The sequence below is a fragment of the Danio aesculapii genome, chromosome 21 (assembly GCF_903798145.1).
Source record: "Danio aesculapii chromosome 21, fDanAes4.1, whole genome shotgun sequence".
Lineage (NCBI taxonomy): Eukaryota > Metazoa > Chordata > Actinopteri > Cypriniformes > Danionidae > Danio > Danio aesculapii.
This window is the reverse complement of record NC_079455.1, coordinates 5,173,853-5,192,282: the sequence shown is the minus strand read 5'-3', so window position 1 is coordinate 5,192,282 and position 18,430 is coordinate 5,173,853. Positions and strand designations below refer to the sequence as shown.

Sequence of the window (18,430 nt, the reverse complement as noted above, 5' to 3'; positions counted from 1 at the left end):
ATAGAAATCAGTCAAGTTTGGTGAAGGAAAAATCATGGTTTAGGGTTCCATTCAGTATGGGGGGATGTGAGAGATCTGCAGAGGATGGCAACATCAAAAGCCTTAGGTATCAAGGCATTTGTGCTGCCCATTACATTATAAACCACAGGAGAGGGCAAATTTTTCAGCAGGATAGCACTCCTTCTCATACTTCAGCCTCAACATCAAGTGGAAAAATCATTTCTGAAAGCAAAGAAGGCCAAGGTGCTCCAGGATTGGCCAGCCCAGTCACCAGAAATGAACATTATAGAGCATGTCTGGAAAAGATGAAGGAGGAGGCACTGAAGATTAATCCAAAGAATCTTGATGAACTCTGGGAGTCCTGCAAGAACGCTTTCTTTGCCAATCCAGATGACTTTATTAATAAGTGATTTGAGTCATTGCAGAGATGTGTGGATGCAGTCCTCCAAGCTCATGGGAGACATACACAATATTCATTATTTACCCACTGCACCATGACTTTATATATACTGTACATTATTTCAGTTAAGTGACAAGACTTTTGTCAAAGCAAAGTCCGACATTCCTGTCCTAATTAAATAATTAAAAATCAAGGCATGACCATATTTTATTTGGTAAAATAAGTGTAATCTAGAGGCTTTTGCCTTTCATATAAGCCACTTCTGATGCCAAATGATCAACTAGAAGTCAAATTATTTTTTGTTGTTTCTAAAACTCGAATATGCGACAAGACTTTGGTCAGGTAGTGTATATTTGAGATAATCATGATACATCTTTTAAAGATAAAATGTGAACATCAGTTTATAAATGGTGAATCTCTCACAATAAATAACAGATTTTCCACTATCAGGCGAATGGTTCTAAGAACAGTCAGTAATGGTTCCAGATGTATTTCCATGTGAACGTGGCACAGCATGGTATGATTCACTAACATTTCTCAGCCTGGAATTCTACACACAGTTAAGGCAGATTAAGACAACTGTGCTGGTCGAGTGTGTGTGTGTGTGTGTGTGTGTGTGTGTGTGTGCATATGAAGTTGCCACTCTGTTGCCTGGCTACCAGTTTCTCCATAGCTAAGCAGAAGTGTGCTACTTAATTTTTTTCTTCTGTTATTTAATGAGGTAAACAGAGTAAAATAGAGTGCCAAAAACAAAATATCTAAATCACTGATCACATTACATTACACATTACCAAGGCATTGACTGGCGCATTTGTATTACATTCCAAAGAGCTCAAGTATCAGGACCACCATGGAAAATGAAATGAATCTGTGCTGACCAGCCCGGATCGACATGCAATGTAATAGTTAAGCAAAGAGAACCATTCGGATCAATAGATGAGAAGTGGCTATTCGTTCAGAAACAAAACAGCAGTGTTAGAGGTCGTTCACACAAAACACTTTTTTTCCCTTTAATATGCACAGCATTTCTATTGTTATTCTATGTAAACACGCACTTGATGGACGTGTGTGACAATCACCTTTACATCGTTTGACAAATTTTTTTAGCCTCCATGTCAAGTTAAAAGAACTTTAACTTCTAGCTGTAGTGCTACTCATGACGGTCAGTTCCAAAGCAGTGGACCAATCAGAGGAGTTCGGAAGTGGGACAATCAGTGGGACAATAAGTGGCTGTGTCCGGATACCCTCATGATTTATTCAGCGTGACATTTATTTGCGTGGCATTTATTCATTGCTGCGTTTTTATGATGCGTTCACACGAGATGCAGATGAAGCGTCAAGCATGAGTGATTTACATGTTAAGTCAATGCAAAGACGTGAATAGACATTCAGCGGTCCATGTAAAATTCCATGTAAGACATTTAGCAATGAAGCTAAAATCACCGGGCAAACAGAAGCCCCGCCCACAACGTGAATCCACATCTATTGTGAAGTAAATTTGATGCGCGAATGAAGTGAGTAAACTTAAAATATTCACAGGTCTAGAACTACAAGCAAAGGTGAGTTCAATGTGAATGAGCCCTTATGAAATATATTCAGAACAAGCCTTTTTCGTTTAAAAAAAATCGTTTACTAAAACCATTGGCAACGAATTACAAAATCAATTCGTTGTGTTAAACGTTTTGTTATTTGGAGATGTTATTACGTGGAAACGTTTAATTATAAAAAAAAACTTTAGTTGAGCGTGGAGTGGAGCGAACGCACTCTGCCTCTCTCGCGCAGAGTTCGGCGCCTCATAAACAGGATGGAGCAAAAAAACGAGTGGAGGTAACGTTAGAGGAAAGATACATGTCGAAGGCGAATTTCACACTAATTAAACAAAAAAAAAGTGTGTTGACGGCCAAAAATGCAAAAGTGATAACGGAAGCATCATGGCAATGATCAAGCACCTAAAACGCAAACATGTTGGAGTGTTTAATGAGGAGGAAGGGAGCAATAGTATGGTAAATCACTACAGAATCCTACTTTTGTTCTGTTTTAAAGTGAGGAACGTAATGTTCCTGGTGCTGGTGTTTACTTGTTATCCAGATTGACAAGCACGACGTGAAAATTTCAAACTGAGCTTTGTTGCGCTAGCTCGCGCTGAGCCAGAGAAAGACGTGTCATATTATCACAATTATGCAGGGATTAATCAATAAAAATTAACCGCCCAATGCTTATTTTATGTTTTAGACATGTAAATACACACAAGTACTAGTGTAACAAAACAGAGTTTGTAAAACGCACAAGAAAGTCTATGAAGTCTATGGAAGGTGAAATAAAAGCAGGTGATATTGTGTCTAAAATGTGTTTATTAACTGCTACAGCGATTTTTCGTAGCTTTAATTATAGCTTTCATGTCATATTAATGAGATTTGATATGATATGAATGAGATTCTTCTAAAAACACAAGCAAAACAAATGAATGTCCCTATCTAGCATGTTTACATATAATAAGAAGTGAAAAAGAAAGCTAAAAAAACGATTCGGTGTGAATGACCCCTTTCTGGATTCCAAGCCAGCTCCAGCTTTTATTTGATTACAGGGAAAGCAACTCAACAAACCACGTGAGCAGATGCAGGAATCTAGGTGCCCATAGTACAAAGGTTTCTGGCCATCAATACAGTACTTTGAGATGCGAGCTTGTTTGGTGGACTCTTATCTTACCTTTCAGAGTGTCTTGCTCAGCCCTCATGATGTCAATCAGAGAGTTCTCCAGAGAATGCATGTTGAAGCCATCGAATGAGCGGGGACGATCCTGTGAGGGGGGAAAAAAAAGGAGGATGGGTATTAAGAAAACAACTATGATGGCATTCTCATATCCCTTGGCTCTGCGGGAGTATTCCTTTCATCTACAATAGAGTTCAAGCTCTTGTTCTTTTGTTCCTCTCAAAGAACTATATCCTGTTGAATGAAGTCACAAATGAAAGGCTCAACAGAGGCTCCAGACCCAAAACACACACAATCGTATTGGTTCACTACTCGCTGACCTCTGGATCATGTGGCTAATGTCTAATGTGGCAAGTCTAATGATTGACATGATTCATATGCACAAAGGTTGAACACAAATTGGCTGAGAAAGCACAATCCTTTATAAAATAGTATGTCAACTTGAGCTATGGGCTAAAAGAATACTATGGTTGTTTACAAAACAGCAGTGTACTAAAACCTAGGGTTGGGCGATATGGGCAAAAAAACCATATCTCTGTATTTTTAAGAGTAATAACGGTATACGATATATCCGGTATTTTCCCATAATTGGTTACTTGAGAGTCAAAGCCTCTATTAAAGCTTTATTAAAACGATTTTTGAGCAAAATATAATTCAAACACAGGGGTTTCCCTCCCTGTAATTATCATCATTATAATTATCATTCTTATATTGTTATTTGTTGAAAGAGTAGCTAATAACGAATTATTAAAATAGAAAAAGAAATGTTTGGTAGACAAATGCATGTTTTTTATTTTATTTTTTATTTTATTAAGTTTTAATAATAATTTAAACCACCAACCGTTTGTACAAAATACAATAAATAATAATAAATAATTATACAATAAATAATTGTAATAAATAAATACAATGATTAGAATATATTCGTAATGAAGTCAATATCCAATAACAGACCAAATTGCAGAGCTAAATGTGTTATAACGTAAATTTAAAGGAGAGACAGTCGTTTAATAAATAATGTACTTATAATCAGTGAATATGAGGTGGTTTCACTTTCGAAATGTGGTATAAATTCATCCCATTTTGGCGTTTTTTTTATTCTTTTGAACACATTCAGGTGCTGCCTTGTCAACTTGAGAAGCTTCTATGTTCGTTCTTGCTGTCAATTGCGGAAGAAGAAGAACTGACCGAAAAAAGGTTTCTGATAAATTGCTGTGACAGCTGCAGGCGCTGTGTGTACGCGGAGGGGGTGAGTCAGATTTCGATACAACACCGGCACTGCGTGTTCCTCCATGTTGCGTGTAGTGATGAGTCGTTCTGGAAAGATTCATTCATTTTTAACAAATCTTTTGTAAGACTCAAGAAGTGAATCATTCATTTGCGAATGCGTACATTTGTGCAAGTTGAGCTCGTGTGCTACCCTAGGAGTGGTCTGTTTCGCGCAGAATGCGCACATGTGGCCTCAAACCATATCGATATGAAAGATATTGTTATAATCCCGCATCGCGTTGGGGAATCATATCGATATATCCCCAGAACTTAATATACCGCCCCAGCCCTACTTAAACCTGAACTTTTTTTTCTTTGTGAATTTAAAATGGTATGTGTATATTTATTAGAGCTACTCCAAATATCACGAAATTATCATTATCGTGATAATAGTATGCAATATACATATCGCATACAAGTGTGATAAATTACATTTATTGTATGCATTGGTTCTTTATATAAATTGACCAATAGGGCCTTACTATCTTTAGCCCCGCCTCCCTAGTAGTTGCTGTTCTGCTATTGGCTGGAGGGGTGCAAAGTGAACCAAGAGCTGAAAACAAACCCTAATGACGAGAGTTGAGATAAGAAAATGACAACAGCCAATCAGAGTCAGAATATCTGCTGCAGTTTTCACTCATTTTTAGTGTTTTAAAAACAAAACGATTGCAAATGACTAAGTCACGTCTGTGTGGACTGTCAAGACATATTCCCTTTTCAAATCGATAACTCAAAACATGTATGAAGGACGAAAAACCTGCCATGTAAAAAACTGCGCCGATCTTAGTTTGGTTTGAACACGAGCAAAAGTGAGCAGCTGTAGTAGTGGAAAAGTAAAGTACCCGCCCCCATTAAGTCAGCAGCGGACCTAGCTGAAATCATGGTTGAAACCCAGGCAGTGTGATACAGAGAGTGGTGCAAAGCCAGCAAATGATCGCAAAGAGCATCTCTAAAGCCTGAAACAGTAGACAGACTGGTCTTCCTCTCAAGAAACCTGTAAAGAACAGCTAGCTACATGTGACTTATCAACAACATGCTTTATGTTTTTTCCTCGCTGCTGTCGCCACTGGCTTGCATAGTTCGGGATCTGAGGAGCTGCGCATCGATGGATTTGCTCTTCAGCGTTTGGACTCTCAGTAGTGATTACTAAACCACACTGAACTGAGCTCAACTGAACTGAACTTAAACACTGAAAAACTGAAACTGACATGGATTCAGTTTACTATGATCTTTCATGTGAAGCTGCTTTGACACAATCTACATTGTAAAAGCGCTCTACAAATGAAAGTGAAAATGAATGTTTGCACGATGGTCTTTTTTTTTTTTACTGTTGTAAATTTATAAACTTTTGGAGTTATTTATGGTTATGGTTTATGGTTATTGGTTAAATGGCTATTTTCTTACTATATATTCAGAACAGAAGTATTTAATGATTATATCAAATTGCACAATATTTACTTTGATATTTCATTCAAATTTTCTGCAACGATTTTTAACTCGTGAATTTGTTTTACATTTATTTACACCTTGTTGACCAATTTATGTATGGCAAGGCCATTAAAAATACAATGTTCCTTAACCAGATGGTTTTTTCAGTTACTTATAAAGAGAATGTTACTTCAGTTTTGTTATTGTAATGTTTTTAAGTTGACTAGTTGCACAATTAAAAAAAAAAAAACATTAGAAATCGGTCAATCTTTATGAATAAACCTAGATTTTTTTTTGCCAAATCGTTCAGCCCCAAAATAAAGACTGCAAAAAGAGGATAAACAGCTAGATGAATGTAAATAGCATTCATACGGATATATGTAAATATGTAAATATCATTTTAAACGGATTAAAACATTCCTCTTTACCTGATGATTCAGCACATTTGTGTTTAAACTGGAGCGTCATCTCAAAACTGTGACTTGAATCAACACATACCTCAGATTCAAGACTCTTCGTACTATTGTCCACCAAAAACAAAACAATAACAGAATCTCGGTCTTCCTGTTTCTTGAAGGTCAAAAGACAATTCTATGCAAGTACGTCAGCGCAGACGCAAATACCGAGCCTAAAAAGCACTACAACAGTTCAAGTGTACATACTTAGACAGCTCTTGCGTAATGTGACTGTAACAAACCACATAAGGGTTATAGTTCACCAAAAAATAAGATTTTGTTTACTCGCCATTGGACTTGTTCCAAACCTTTAGGGGTTCTTTCTTCTGTTGAAACACAAAGAAGATATTTCCATGCATGTTGGAAAACTGTTAACATTGACTTCCATAGTATTTGTTTATCCCTACTATGGAAGTGGACGATTACAAGGTTACAATTGTCTTATAAATATATTCTTTAGATATTTCTTCAATATCAACATTAAATCACACTTGTGTGGTTCTCAATCTGCACTACTTTCTTCTAATATTAACAAAAGTTATCTATTAAGTTATCTTTAAAACTGTACGCATCATGTCAAGGAAAGTCAATGGTGTTCAATACATCAACAAAGTCATAACACGCATACAAACACACCCATCTTAAGTGTCATAAAGGTTTCTGAATGACTTTCTTTTTCTTTCCTGGAAACTAAGATCTTTTGTATTCTTTTGTGTTCATCTACATCTTTGAAACAACAGGAGTGTGAGTTAAAAAAGAGACAATTTTCATTTTTGTAGTGAAGTAACTCTTTATGATATATCACACACAAAAATACATTCATTTGTGTTTGAAAATGGAGCAGTAGAAAATATTATAATAATCCTCATAATTAAACCTTTCTTAGGAAAGAAATATAATTAGTACGGTATTGCCAAAGCATTTTAAATATGTATTGAGTATGTAATACATTAACATCATCAAATTAATCAAATATACAGCAAATGTGAAATATATGATGTTAAAAAGGATATAAACAGTGCTAAAAATTATAATAATTACAAGAATTAAAGAAAGTAGATTGTTAAAAATAAGGTAAATTAGTTGATTAACCATTCTTATGGTGTACAAATATTTTGCAGCCAGCAAATATGTTATTTCGTTCACTCAGAGTATCTCTCAGACTATCGTTTATTAAATAACTAAATAAAGATTAGTTATTCTAAATATAGAATGTGTGAGTGAATAAACATAACCACACATAATGCTGCAGTACTGCGCGGTACAGCACAAAATTATCTAATACAAAGAAAACATGACCAGCAGGGGGCAGTTAGATAACATAGTGAACATACTGAACTCGTATAGCAGTGCATACACGGACAAGCGCAAAGGAAATTAAATTGGCTGATCATGATTTTCTCATCAATATGAGTTTATGATGGTTTGCTGCAAGGGGTTTAAACGTTACTTCATTAGAAGCATAAAACCTCAATAAAATAGAACAAAAAGAATTTCACAGAGAGCAAATTAACTCCTGAAACTTTTATTTAATGTTTCTCTTGCTCTCGCAGAGTTAACTACAAAGCAAAGTGAAAATAGACTTAAATAAAAAGGTAATGCAAAAACGCACACGATTAATGAAAACTTTAGAAAGAGAAAACGAAAAAATGCTAAATCCCAGACATTTTTTGGAATGGTCAGTCGCATTTTTAAGTTAAAAATGCGACTTAAAAATGCGACTGACCATTCCAAAAAATGTCTGGGATTTAGCATTTTTTCGTTTTCTCTTTCTAAAGTTTTCATTAATCGTGTGCGTTTTTGCATTACCTTTTTATTTAAGTCTATTTTCACTTTGCTTTGTAGTCTCTGCGAGTCTGCAGAGGACATGAATCTTTGGGAGTGTTGACAGTTGTAAGCACTGTATGTGTTATGTATGCGCTATTTTGTCAAAATATCTGTCAAATTAACAAAACACGAAAGTGCATTATGGCTTAATCAGAAAACTATGTTTAGGTTAAAAGTAAAAAATAATTTAAAAAATGGTGTCCCAAATTGCATACATATGCACTACTCTACCCCATGTTGGAGTATGAATAGTACAAGTACTGCATTCACACTGAAATAATCTTTTTATTCTAAAAAAATAAAAGCTGGGAAATGTTGCCGTCGCCTTTAATTTAGTAAAAAACAGTTGTGTTCCATATGGGATGACACTAAACCCATACTAAACCCATACACTAAATGGTTGAGTGCATAGTGTGCATTGTGCCATTTGATACACAACTATTTAAACTTGTACTTCCCTGCTTTTTTCGAAACAAAGAGCGCATAGTAGGGCTGGGCCAATGAAATGGTGTTTATGGACCGAACACCTTCGTCAATAACGATAAAAAAGTTTGGTATGAAGTTTCGATATGAAGGACTATAGTTTTATTAAATGTGTCTGCTGAGACCGTGGCCTCCATTACATGTATCACTATCATTGACACCTTACAGATATTGATCTACCCTAAAGTTTGCTTTGCTTGTTCAGCATGTACACTTTACCATTGCACATTTTATTTATCAATTTTAAGAGTCTCTTAACACTTAGCACTAAGACATAAGAAATTTTTTTAACTATTAAAACTATTTACCTTTTAGTAATGTTGGTAAATTAAAATAAGTGGTTAAATAAATAAAAAATCGTAATATTCCTAAATGGATTGTGAGAAAAATATTCAATAATTATCGAGACCGAATGATATGAAACATTACATTGTGATAATCTTTTTTGCGGTATTGCCCATCCCTAGCGCATAGAACATTTGTGTATGAATGACTCGATTCCCAATTAATTAAGTCAAATCCATATTTGCATGTGCTATAAGTTTTGGAAACTCATTACTAAACAGTTTTCTAGCAAAAACTAGAGCCTAGAAGAAATTGTGATTTTGCTACTTTTGACTTGCTTGCTCCAATTTTATAGCACTGTGTCAGGCAAAATTACAATGAAATGGATTGAAAATGTAGATGTAAACGCCATGTACAGTGAATTCTTTTACCGTCTGTTATTGCACCATTTTTATTTGTAGCTACTGTAGCAAAGAATTACACTCTCGCGGAATACACATTGCCAGAACTGTGTGTGAAATCTAGCTTTGCGTTCCCAATTGCATAGAGTGTGTTCCAAGCCTACAAAACAGCCATATGAACTCATTCAATTGGCCCATTTACAAGGTTAATCTTCACTTAGACTAATCATGTTGTTTTTTTAAACTGCCATCATTGGCATTAACACCAAATATGCCATCTTTTAAAATGCTTTAAAACACAAGTCTGCCAAAGAAAAACACACCCACGCAGTTATGGAAGTAACCGCCTATTGGTACGCATAGGCCAGTTTCAGATAGCTATTTATATCAGTTCAGCTAGCTATTTATATTCCACGTTGTACCTGATCTCCAACACAACAGAGCTTCCACCTGAACTGGAGGGTGTGATGAGTACAATCTGCCGGTGCTCAGTCACGATCTGGCATCTGCTGTGATCTTCAGAGCAGCACTCATCCCCCTCAGCTTCGAGAGGCCGAGTGTTCACGCAGGGCACTTATGCCACAGCACAGGGAAGTGCACGGATTCAGAACACCAGAGCGGGCCATAGGCCATCTTCAGAATTATTGCATACACTTCACTGAGAGGCCTTTGATAAAGAACCAGCTCAAAAAAAAATAACTAACTAAATACAAGTTATAAATGAATGATTTAAGAAGATTGGGCGGGTAAACGTTTTTGATGGTATGATAACCATTTATAAAAATATCATGGTTTCTCGGTTTGACGGTATTGTGATTACTGCTTTTTTTTTTTTCATTAAAAATCACATTTTCCTTGTGATTACTAAACGTTTTCCCCTCATTAAACACAATATATTTTATTTTAGGATACTTTTATAATATTTTGGAACAGTAAACATGCCTGGCTAAATTATTAAAATTAATCATTGACGTTTGCTCTCTTTATTAGTTTCAAAAACACAGATTTCTTTACAACACATAAAAAACCATATACTTTAGGAACGATATAATAGAAAATGTTAGCGGTTTTAAAACCTTGACTTGACTAAAGCGCGGTACACCTTGAAATTAGTTATTGTCCCATGCCTAACGAAGATACAGTCTAAAACCAGTCAAATTATCTGCCAGTGCTCTAAAATAATTAAATCTGGTAAGATTTCTTGAATTAAGAAAACTTATATAGGCAATTTTTATATATTTTTATATTTATACAGAGCTCATCATATATGAGTACACCCCTCACAAATTCCTCTTTTAAATTAATATTTTGTACAGGATGCTTTACAATCGTATATTTGTGCATAACATTAGATTAGCACTGAAGGCAAATCTGCAGCTAATCTAACAAATAACTTATGATAACGATTCAAAAATTTGTAGTTTAAATATGCATGTTAGGGAAATACATGTATAAATAAATAAATAAATAAATAAATAAATAAAAATAGAACAAAACAAATAAATAAATCAAGAAAAAACAAAATAAGTAAAATTGTTGAAATTTTGTAGTTTGTACATTTTTTTCAATATTTCTCAAGGATTTAAATGTATTATTTTTCTATTTCTAAAGATTTTTTTTAAGTATTAAGCAAGATTTTTTACAGAAACTGATTCTGGGTAACCTATGGCATTAGTCCTTATTAGATTCAAGTTCTGGTTTTGACCTGATTGACCACAAGGTCCTGTTGACACGTCTAGAGACATTCAGCCTTCATGGCGAAGTATTAGAGTGGTTCCTTTCTTATCTAACCAATAGATGTTTTAGTGTGTGCATTGGCCAAGAATCCTAACCCAGTATTCCTCTCAGCTGTGAAGATCCACAGTAGGGTTGTGTGATTAATCGAAATCGAATCGCAATTTGAAATATTGCAATTAGCTAACGGCAAGAGGCTGCGATATGAAATATATATGCATTATATAATTTCCCTCACCCAGAGCGAATGTTTGACTGCCATCTGTGTGTGACAGTCTTACTATCCATTTCAGTAAGCACACTTTTGTTCTGCCCTTTTAGAATTGCGTGACCGAACTATGTGGAGTGTTAACTATAAAACAAACAAACAGGAAAGCGCGGCAAAAAGTGGAATGATGGCATCTACCGCTTCTGAAGAATTATTAGACAAATTCATACCAAAGCGAAACAGCATGCCGGTAATACGGGAATATTTTGGTTTCAAAGTCAGACACTGAACAAAACAGGTCATTTGTAAGCGCTGTCACAGAATTGTTGCCCTACACTAGGAAATACAACAACCAGCACCTAAAATAGCACCACAGGCGGCTATATGAGGAGTGTCTTGCTAAAAAGTATAGTAGTTATTATCTTTCAATTCCTTTTTTAACTAACACACTGCATTTTAGTAGTAAGAAGCTATGATACAGAATATTGAGCTGAAGCTTGACTACACAATGAAATTGCAAATCAAAAACGCAATAAAAAAATTATTAAATAAAATCGCAATTAGAGATTTTCCCCAAATCGCACAGCCCTATTCCACAGGGATCAATCCTTTGGGCTGTATTGTTCACCCAGTATATATTATCCCCCTGGCTTCCATTTTTAATAAATATAAAGTTTCCTTCAATCTATATGCAGGCGACACTCAGATCTATTTTCCTATAAAACTCTCTTTATTTGTGCATGTGACTGTTTAATAAATAAATTCATGGTTTCCGCTACATTCATTCGTCCATGCCCGGGCGTCAGACCAAAATTCATCCCGCCACGGCTACATTACAGCTTCTCATTCAAAACATTCAGTCGTTTTTTTTGTTTTTTTTTTTAAATAGCGGGTTATAATCGCACCAAAACGTATTAAAATGTAAGTTAATTATACCAGCGCTAACTTTTCTGTAATCATAGTAGTGCTGTGCGTTATTTGTTGAACCCTTTAAGGCGACATGCTGACTAACTGAATGACTGACAGGTGCGTGATGTGTGAGGCCAGCAAACATGACGTAGCTTTCAGTTATGACGAATACACTTCCTATAATTATATTTTATTTATAGTTAAAGGTCTGCATACAATGACTTTATCTTGCTGGAGATTATAACCGTTTCACTTTACTTCAGGACGCGTTAATACCACTCAGTATGTCTATTGGAGACATTCATAAATATTGCTAGCAAATCTAATAAATGTTAGAGGCATTAAATAAACGCACTAAATCGCACTTCAGCAGCATATATTTGAGAGCGCACAAGAAAATCGGCACTTGATCAGCGTATATTTGAGGGCGCGCAAGAAGTTTTGTAAACGAACAGAGGAAATTGCCGCTCTAGCACAGAGATTCACATGCTCGTATTACATGAATGCGATCTCGACTTGTAATACTGCGCTCACGACATTTGTCAATGAAATAAAAACTGAACTTTTACTTATAGGTACACAATCTACTTTAAATAAATCACATAGCTTTCCATTCCTACAGATGATTCTGTCATTACCCCCTCCCTTCAGGTTAAGAGTCTGGGGGTCATCTTCGACAGCACCCTTTCATTCACTGCACATGTTAATAATGTCACCCGATCTGCTTATTTCCACCTTCGAAATATAAATCGTTTACGTCCTTCCCTCACACCTCATTCAGCTGCCATTCTTGTTCATAGTTTAGTCACATCCCGTTTAGATTACTGTAATTCCCTTCTGTTTGGCCTCCCTAAAAAAACTCTTCATAAATTACAACTGGTACAAAACGCTGCAGCCCGTATTATCACAAAAACCCCCCTCTATCTGCCAAATCCCACCCATTCTACAGCAGCTTCACTGGCTTCCCATATCTTTTAGAATTAATTATAAATACTTCTCACTTTTAAAGCCATCCATAATCTCGCTCCTCCATACCTTGCTGATCTTGTTCATATCGCCACACCTTCTCCAACACTCAGGTCTTCTTCTTCCATTCACCGCACTGTTCCCTCTGTCCGCCTTGTCACCATGGGGAACAAAGCCTTCAGCTACTCTGCTCCTCAGCTTTGGAATTCACTTCCTCCTGATCTCCGTAATTTAGACTCTCTTTCACAATTTAAATCCAAACTCAAAACACATCTGTTTAGAACAGCTTATACTCTTTAACCCGACTGCATTTTTTAAAAAAAAGTTTGTATTGTATTTTATTGATTTTATTGTGTTTTTATTTGAACTGATTGTTCTAGCTGCTCTGTACGGTGACCTTGAGTGTCATGAAAGGCGCCTTAAATAAAATGCATTATTATTAAATAACGCCACAGGTAGTAGGTAGATCTGTGTAGAAGGCCCAACAGAGTCTGCCGCCACAGCTGGAAAAAATCCTAGAGGAAACATTGAAATTCCTTCATTCATTCAGAGAGTGGCCGTGTGGAACTCCACCATGCGCGATTCAGAGAACAGAAATTTGTAAACGCGCCATGATGTAGACAGGAATGACATGCTGTTGTGTAAATAAGATATTACATACGGCTATTTAGATTGTTAATTAAAATACGTTGTGATCTGGCGCTACACAGAAATTAACTAGACTGCAAGGGGGTGGGGAAAGCCGTTGGGAGGGCGGGGCGCAACGCTAATATAATGGTAGGGGAAACACTGCTAATAAGATTGTAACTCTTTGACTAGATGAAGAGTTTTTGCAGTGTTCATAAAGACAGATGCCATCATACACACACACACAGTGCAAGCTTCTTTCTATACACATGGCTTATTAAGAAGGCGTTAATAAGCATTTCCATCTCCTTAAAGCCAGAGCTATTTTCAGTTTTACTATAATTAGGCTGTGCACTGGGCCTGCTGACTCAAAGGCCTTTACCCCACCAGGGGCATGTTTTCAGGTCATCATAGTTCAAGCGATATGGAAAAAGTCTGCGGTGAGCTTTTCAGAAAGAGACCTTGATGGAACACCCTGATGCGAGTGATTAAGTGTGGCATGTTACGGGTGTTTCGGGATCGACATTAATCTGAAATGTCACGGCTAAACTAATGAAAAGGGAGACGGGGGGAGATTGAGCGGCAGAGGCTTGACATTGTGTGTGTTTTTTTGTGTTTTGTCACAGCACAAGGTATTTCAAATCCTTCCACATCAAATCACTCTAAAGCCTATTAATCTGGCCTTTCCACACGGTTGGGAAGGCAGGGGGTATGGAAACTTTCCACAGGGGAGCGCAACTGACTCTGCTGATCAAGTAATTAATGTGTAGCAAGAGTTCTCGGTCACATAGATGGCGTTAAATAACCCTGACCATGCCTCTATAGCAGACCTTTCCTCACCGGAGCACTTTAAAGATGACAATATCATTGAAAAGGTATACGCTTTTCAAAAGACACCCGAAGGACAGAAAAGGGTCTATTTATTCCCCAGAAAGTACTCAATCACAATACTGGCTAAGCCTACAAAGAACGCTGCTACAGTGGATTTCCTTGTATATTAAATCAGTGTTATGTAATGACAACAGCTCTATTACAAAACGCAATACATACATATTTTATGTAACTTTATATGTTAATGAAACATTTTAATGGTTAAATTACTGTTTAGTAATCAAAAAGAATGTTCAGTTATCAGAAATACTTAAACTACAAGTAGAGACGCAACGATAATAGATTTTGGTTGCACGATTATCGTCTGAGAAATAGTTTTATTAAGCATTTATTAAGCATTCATTCATTTCTAAAACATGACTAGGTTTAAAAAAATGACATGAAAACTTCTTATATTTTAAAGTGTTATTCCGTGCACGTCACTCCCAATATGCACGCAAGAAAATAAAGAACGAACTTGTGCACGCAAAAGACACGATATGTGAACAGCCCTTAGTTAATCGCCTCAGCCATGGTTAATCCAGTGTGTGTGCATATTAGCCTCGGTGTACAAGCTTGGAACTTGAAACTAGCGCACCGTTGGCATAATTTTTGTTTCGTTTTAGCAGCTTTGTTCCGTGCAACAATAACGCGGTGTTGAGAAGCCTTTACGATTAACCGTGACAAATTAAGGCGTGGTTACAAGGAAAATTGTTTAATCATTGCATTCCTAACTACAACGGATTTAAAAATTGGTATTTTTAGAAACCCTCTGATATTGTTTGTTGTTGTTTGTTGTTTTTATTACTAATAAAATGCTAAAATATGCAGATTTAATATCAGTTTATACTTTAACGTTGTTTATTATTATTACTCCTATTTTAAGAAAAACATTTCACAGTATAACATAAATATAATCCTATCATGTTTTCTTCAAGTTAAACCAAAAAAAAAGATATACTTTGGTGGGTTATTATTAAAAACACTTTAACTTCAGTGTACATGACAATTGTATTTTTTTTTTTTAATTAAAGATTTTTAAATGAAATTATACAAAAATCACTATAACAGTGCTATACATTTTCCTGACTAATGTGCTTTATCCAAAAACAATTAGAAGAACCGAGAGAATTAGGCAATTTTAACTAGCAACATACATCCTCGATTTCTGATTTGGCATTAAAAAAAATATTCATATTATACAAATATATTGAATACACAGTTGAAGTCAGAATTATTAGCAGCCCTGTATTATTAGCCCCCCTGTTTATTTTTTTCCCCAATTTCTGTTTAACGGAGAGAAACATTTTTAAACATAATAATTTTAATAATTCATTTCTAATAACTTTACCATGATGACAGTAAATAATATTTGACTAGATATATTTCAAGACACTTCTGTACAGCTTGAAGTGACATTTAAAGGCTTAACTAGGTAAATTAGGTTAACTAGGCAGGTTAGGGTAATTAGGCAAGTTATTGTATAACGATGGTTTGTTCTTTAGACTATGGGAAAAATATATATAGCTTAAAGATAATAATCTTAGCTTAATAATTTTGACCTTAAAATGGATTTTTTTAAAATTAAAAACTCTTTTTATTCTAGCCGAAATAAAACAAATAAGACTTTCTCCAGAATAAAAAATATTATCAGACATACTGTGAAAATTTCCTTGCTCTGTTAAACATAATTTGGGAAATATTTAAAAAAGAAAAAAATTCAAAGCGGGGCTAATAATTTTGACTTCAACTGTATACTTCAAACAACATACTTTGTTTGAGGGCAAAAAAGCTTGAAAATGCTGAGTAACAAATTACCGTTTTCGAACACCCTGCGCTTCAGTAGGCTGGGTTGTAAATGTGTTACTCTGCCCATGTGTACCTCTAAAACACACAACCAGCCCCAAAATGAGAATCGTGTCAGCACACCACATTTACATTGTTTTCTATACCCATATAAAACGTTCAGTACATTAAAAGATGCGGTGGCACTTTTCCTCCATTGTGTGACTCCCTTTGAATCTTAAGCAATTAGGAAACGGCAATGTGCGCACATCTAGGATTCTCAAAGGCTAATTATAAGTATGTATCCGATATTGTCATATGTATTAAAAAAATAAATAAATTTCCCTTGTTTACTGGCCTGTTGGTTGGTTGATTGTGATTATTTGTTGAAGTTGTGATGCGTTATATTTATACACTGATTACTTTGTCTCCAAGGAAGTTTAAATTTGGATTTTTATTTGAAATCTTTTTTTGTAATTGTGTGTATGCATCTCATATTGCCATACGTATTCTGTTGCATGCGTGTGTGTGTGTTTGCTTACTGGTTTGTTGGTTGATTGGGTTCATTAATGTTTGCAGGTGTTGAGCTGTACCACTATTTCTTGAGTTCTCCAATTGTCGTTTAACCTGATAAAGACCATGCAAGTCGAAACGTTGTTATATGAAATAAATTGAGAGCTAAAATGGCAGTGTGCCGATTTTCTTTTGATCTTTTCCCTTCGAATCTTTAACATCTCTCATTGAGCAACCATACAGGTGCGGATATATCGGTACAGCTCCAGTATATTCATGTATTGATCAGAGCCTTTAATATGTTGTGTGTTTTATTAGACTTCCAAGTGCAGCATTATAACAGAACCTTAAAATCTATTTAGTCTAATAAGTGCTTCTTCCCCCTGTGATCACAACTGGAAAAACAGAAAGCGGTGGACTGTGGCATAATGAAATTGCTCTGCTTTCGTGCAGTGCCATGCTCATCTCTCATCAATTGTTTCAGCACTCTCATTTGGCTTTGATGGCGTTCCGCTTACTCTGCTTTATACTACCATAATATTACATTTTGAATACTTTCGCACATCCATGACCCTGATTTCTGCAGGAGCTCCATAGGATGTATGGAAGATGACAACTTCCATGATTCCCCACTAAGTCACAGCGTCATCAAACCGTCATCAAAAATGCCTTTGTTTTAGGGCTGCATGATTAAGATCACAATCTCGATTCGACCCTCCGCATGATATTAATCCAGCATTTCTATGATTCAGCCAATTTTATTTTCAGTTATGAGAAAAGCATAAAGACGGTCACACAAGTCTTCACATTGTTTTATATTATTAATTATTAGGCTGCATTAATAAGGGCTAGTGGAGCCAGGAACACTTCCTAAAAAACATTATAATCTGAATCCCATCTATGCTTATGGTAGTCTATTTCTTCTTATCCCGAGGTCTCCATAATCCTGGACCTGGCCGTACCCCGAGCAGATGCTATGGTGGTCATGGAGGAATGGAGAGCGTGAGACTGACTCCTGAAAGACCCCAGTGAAGGACGAATCTCCGTATTTATCCCATGGGCCAGCCTGATCACCCTCTGGTGACCTACTCACACCTGCAGCTTCTGAGTTTGAGCACGCGCTGATTTTCACAGAGGCAAAACAAACACAGACGCAGGGGAGAAAGACAATCACTGAGTTTACATGGGCATCAGTAATCAAATTATTTGACAAATTATAAATTTTTCGACTTTAACTGCAGTTTGGCACTTTTACATTGAGGAACATTTCATGCATGCCCCCATGACAAACGAGATATTGGATGCGTAATTTTAATGGAATGTTTGATACCGCACGGCCAATGGGAGAAATAAAAACCTCCCCGTTTTTCGGTAACTTAGCTGCACTCGGTAGGTAGCATCAGAAAGCCGTGTGTGTATAGACTATCCTGTCACAAAATGCGGCAAAAATCCTACACGATGGTAATAGTTTAATTACGGTGTTTACATGTTTACATTCGGAAAGCAGCATTTATAGCGGATCATTTAGTCTATAATATCGTACTATAATATTGCAGTGATA

General features: G+C 36.0%; 1 protein-coding gene across 1 annotated transcript in view; it reads right to left on the bottom strand.

The window, feature by feature from the left end:
- Positions 1-3,041: 3,041 nt before the first annotated feature.
- The window catches only part of LOC130215260 (cytoplasmic polyadenylation element-binding protein 4-like), a 33,160-nt gene continuing 17,771 nt past the window's right edge, over positions 3,042-18,430 (bottom strand). Inside the window, exon 3 of the mRNA XM_056447180.1 lies at positions 3,042-3,197. Within this exon, the coding sequence (XP_056303155.1) occupies positions 3,057-3,197 (141 nt within the window). The 3' untranslated portion in view covers positions 3,042-3,056. The remainder of the gene's footprint in view (positions 3,198-18,430) is intronic.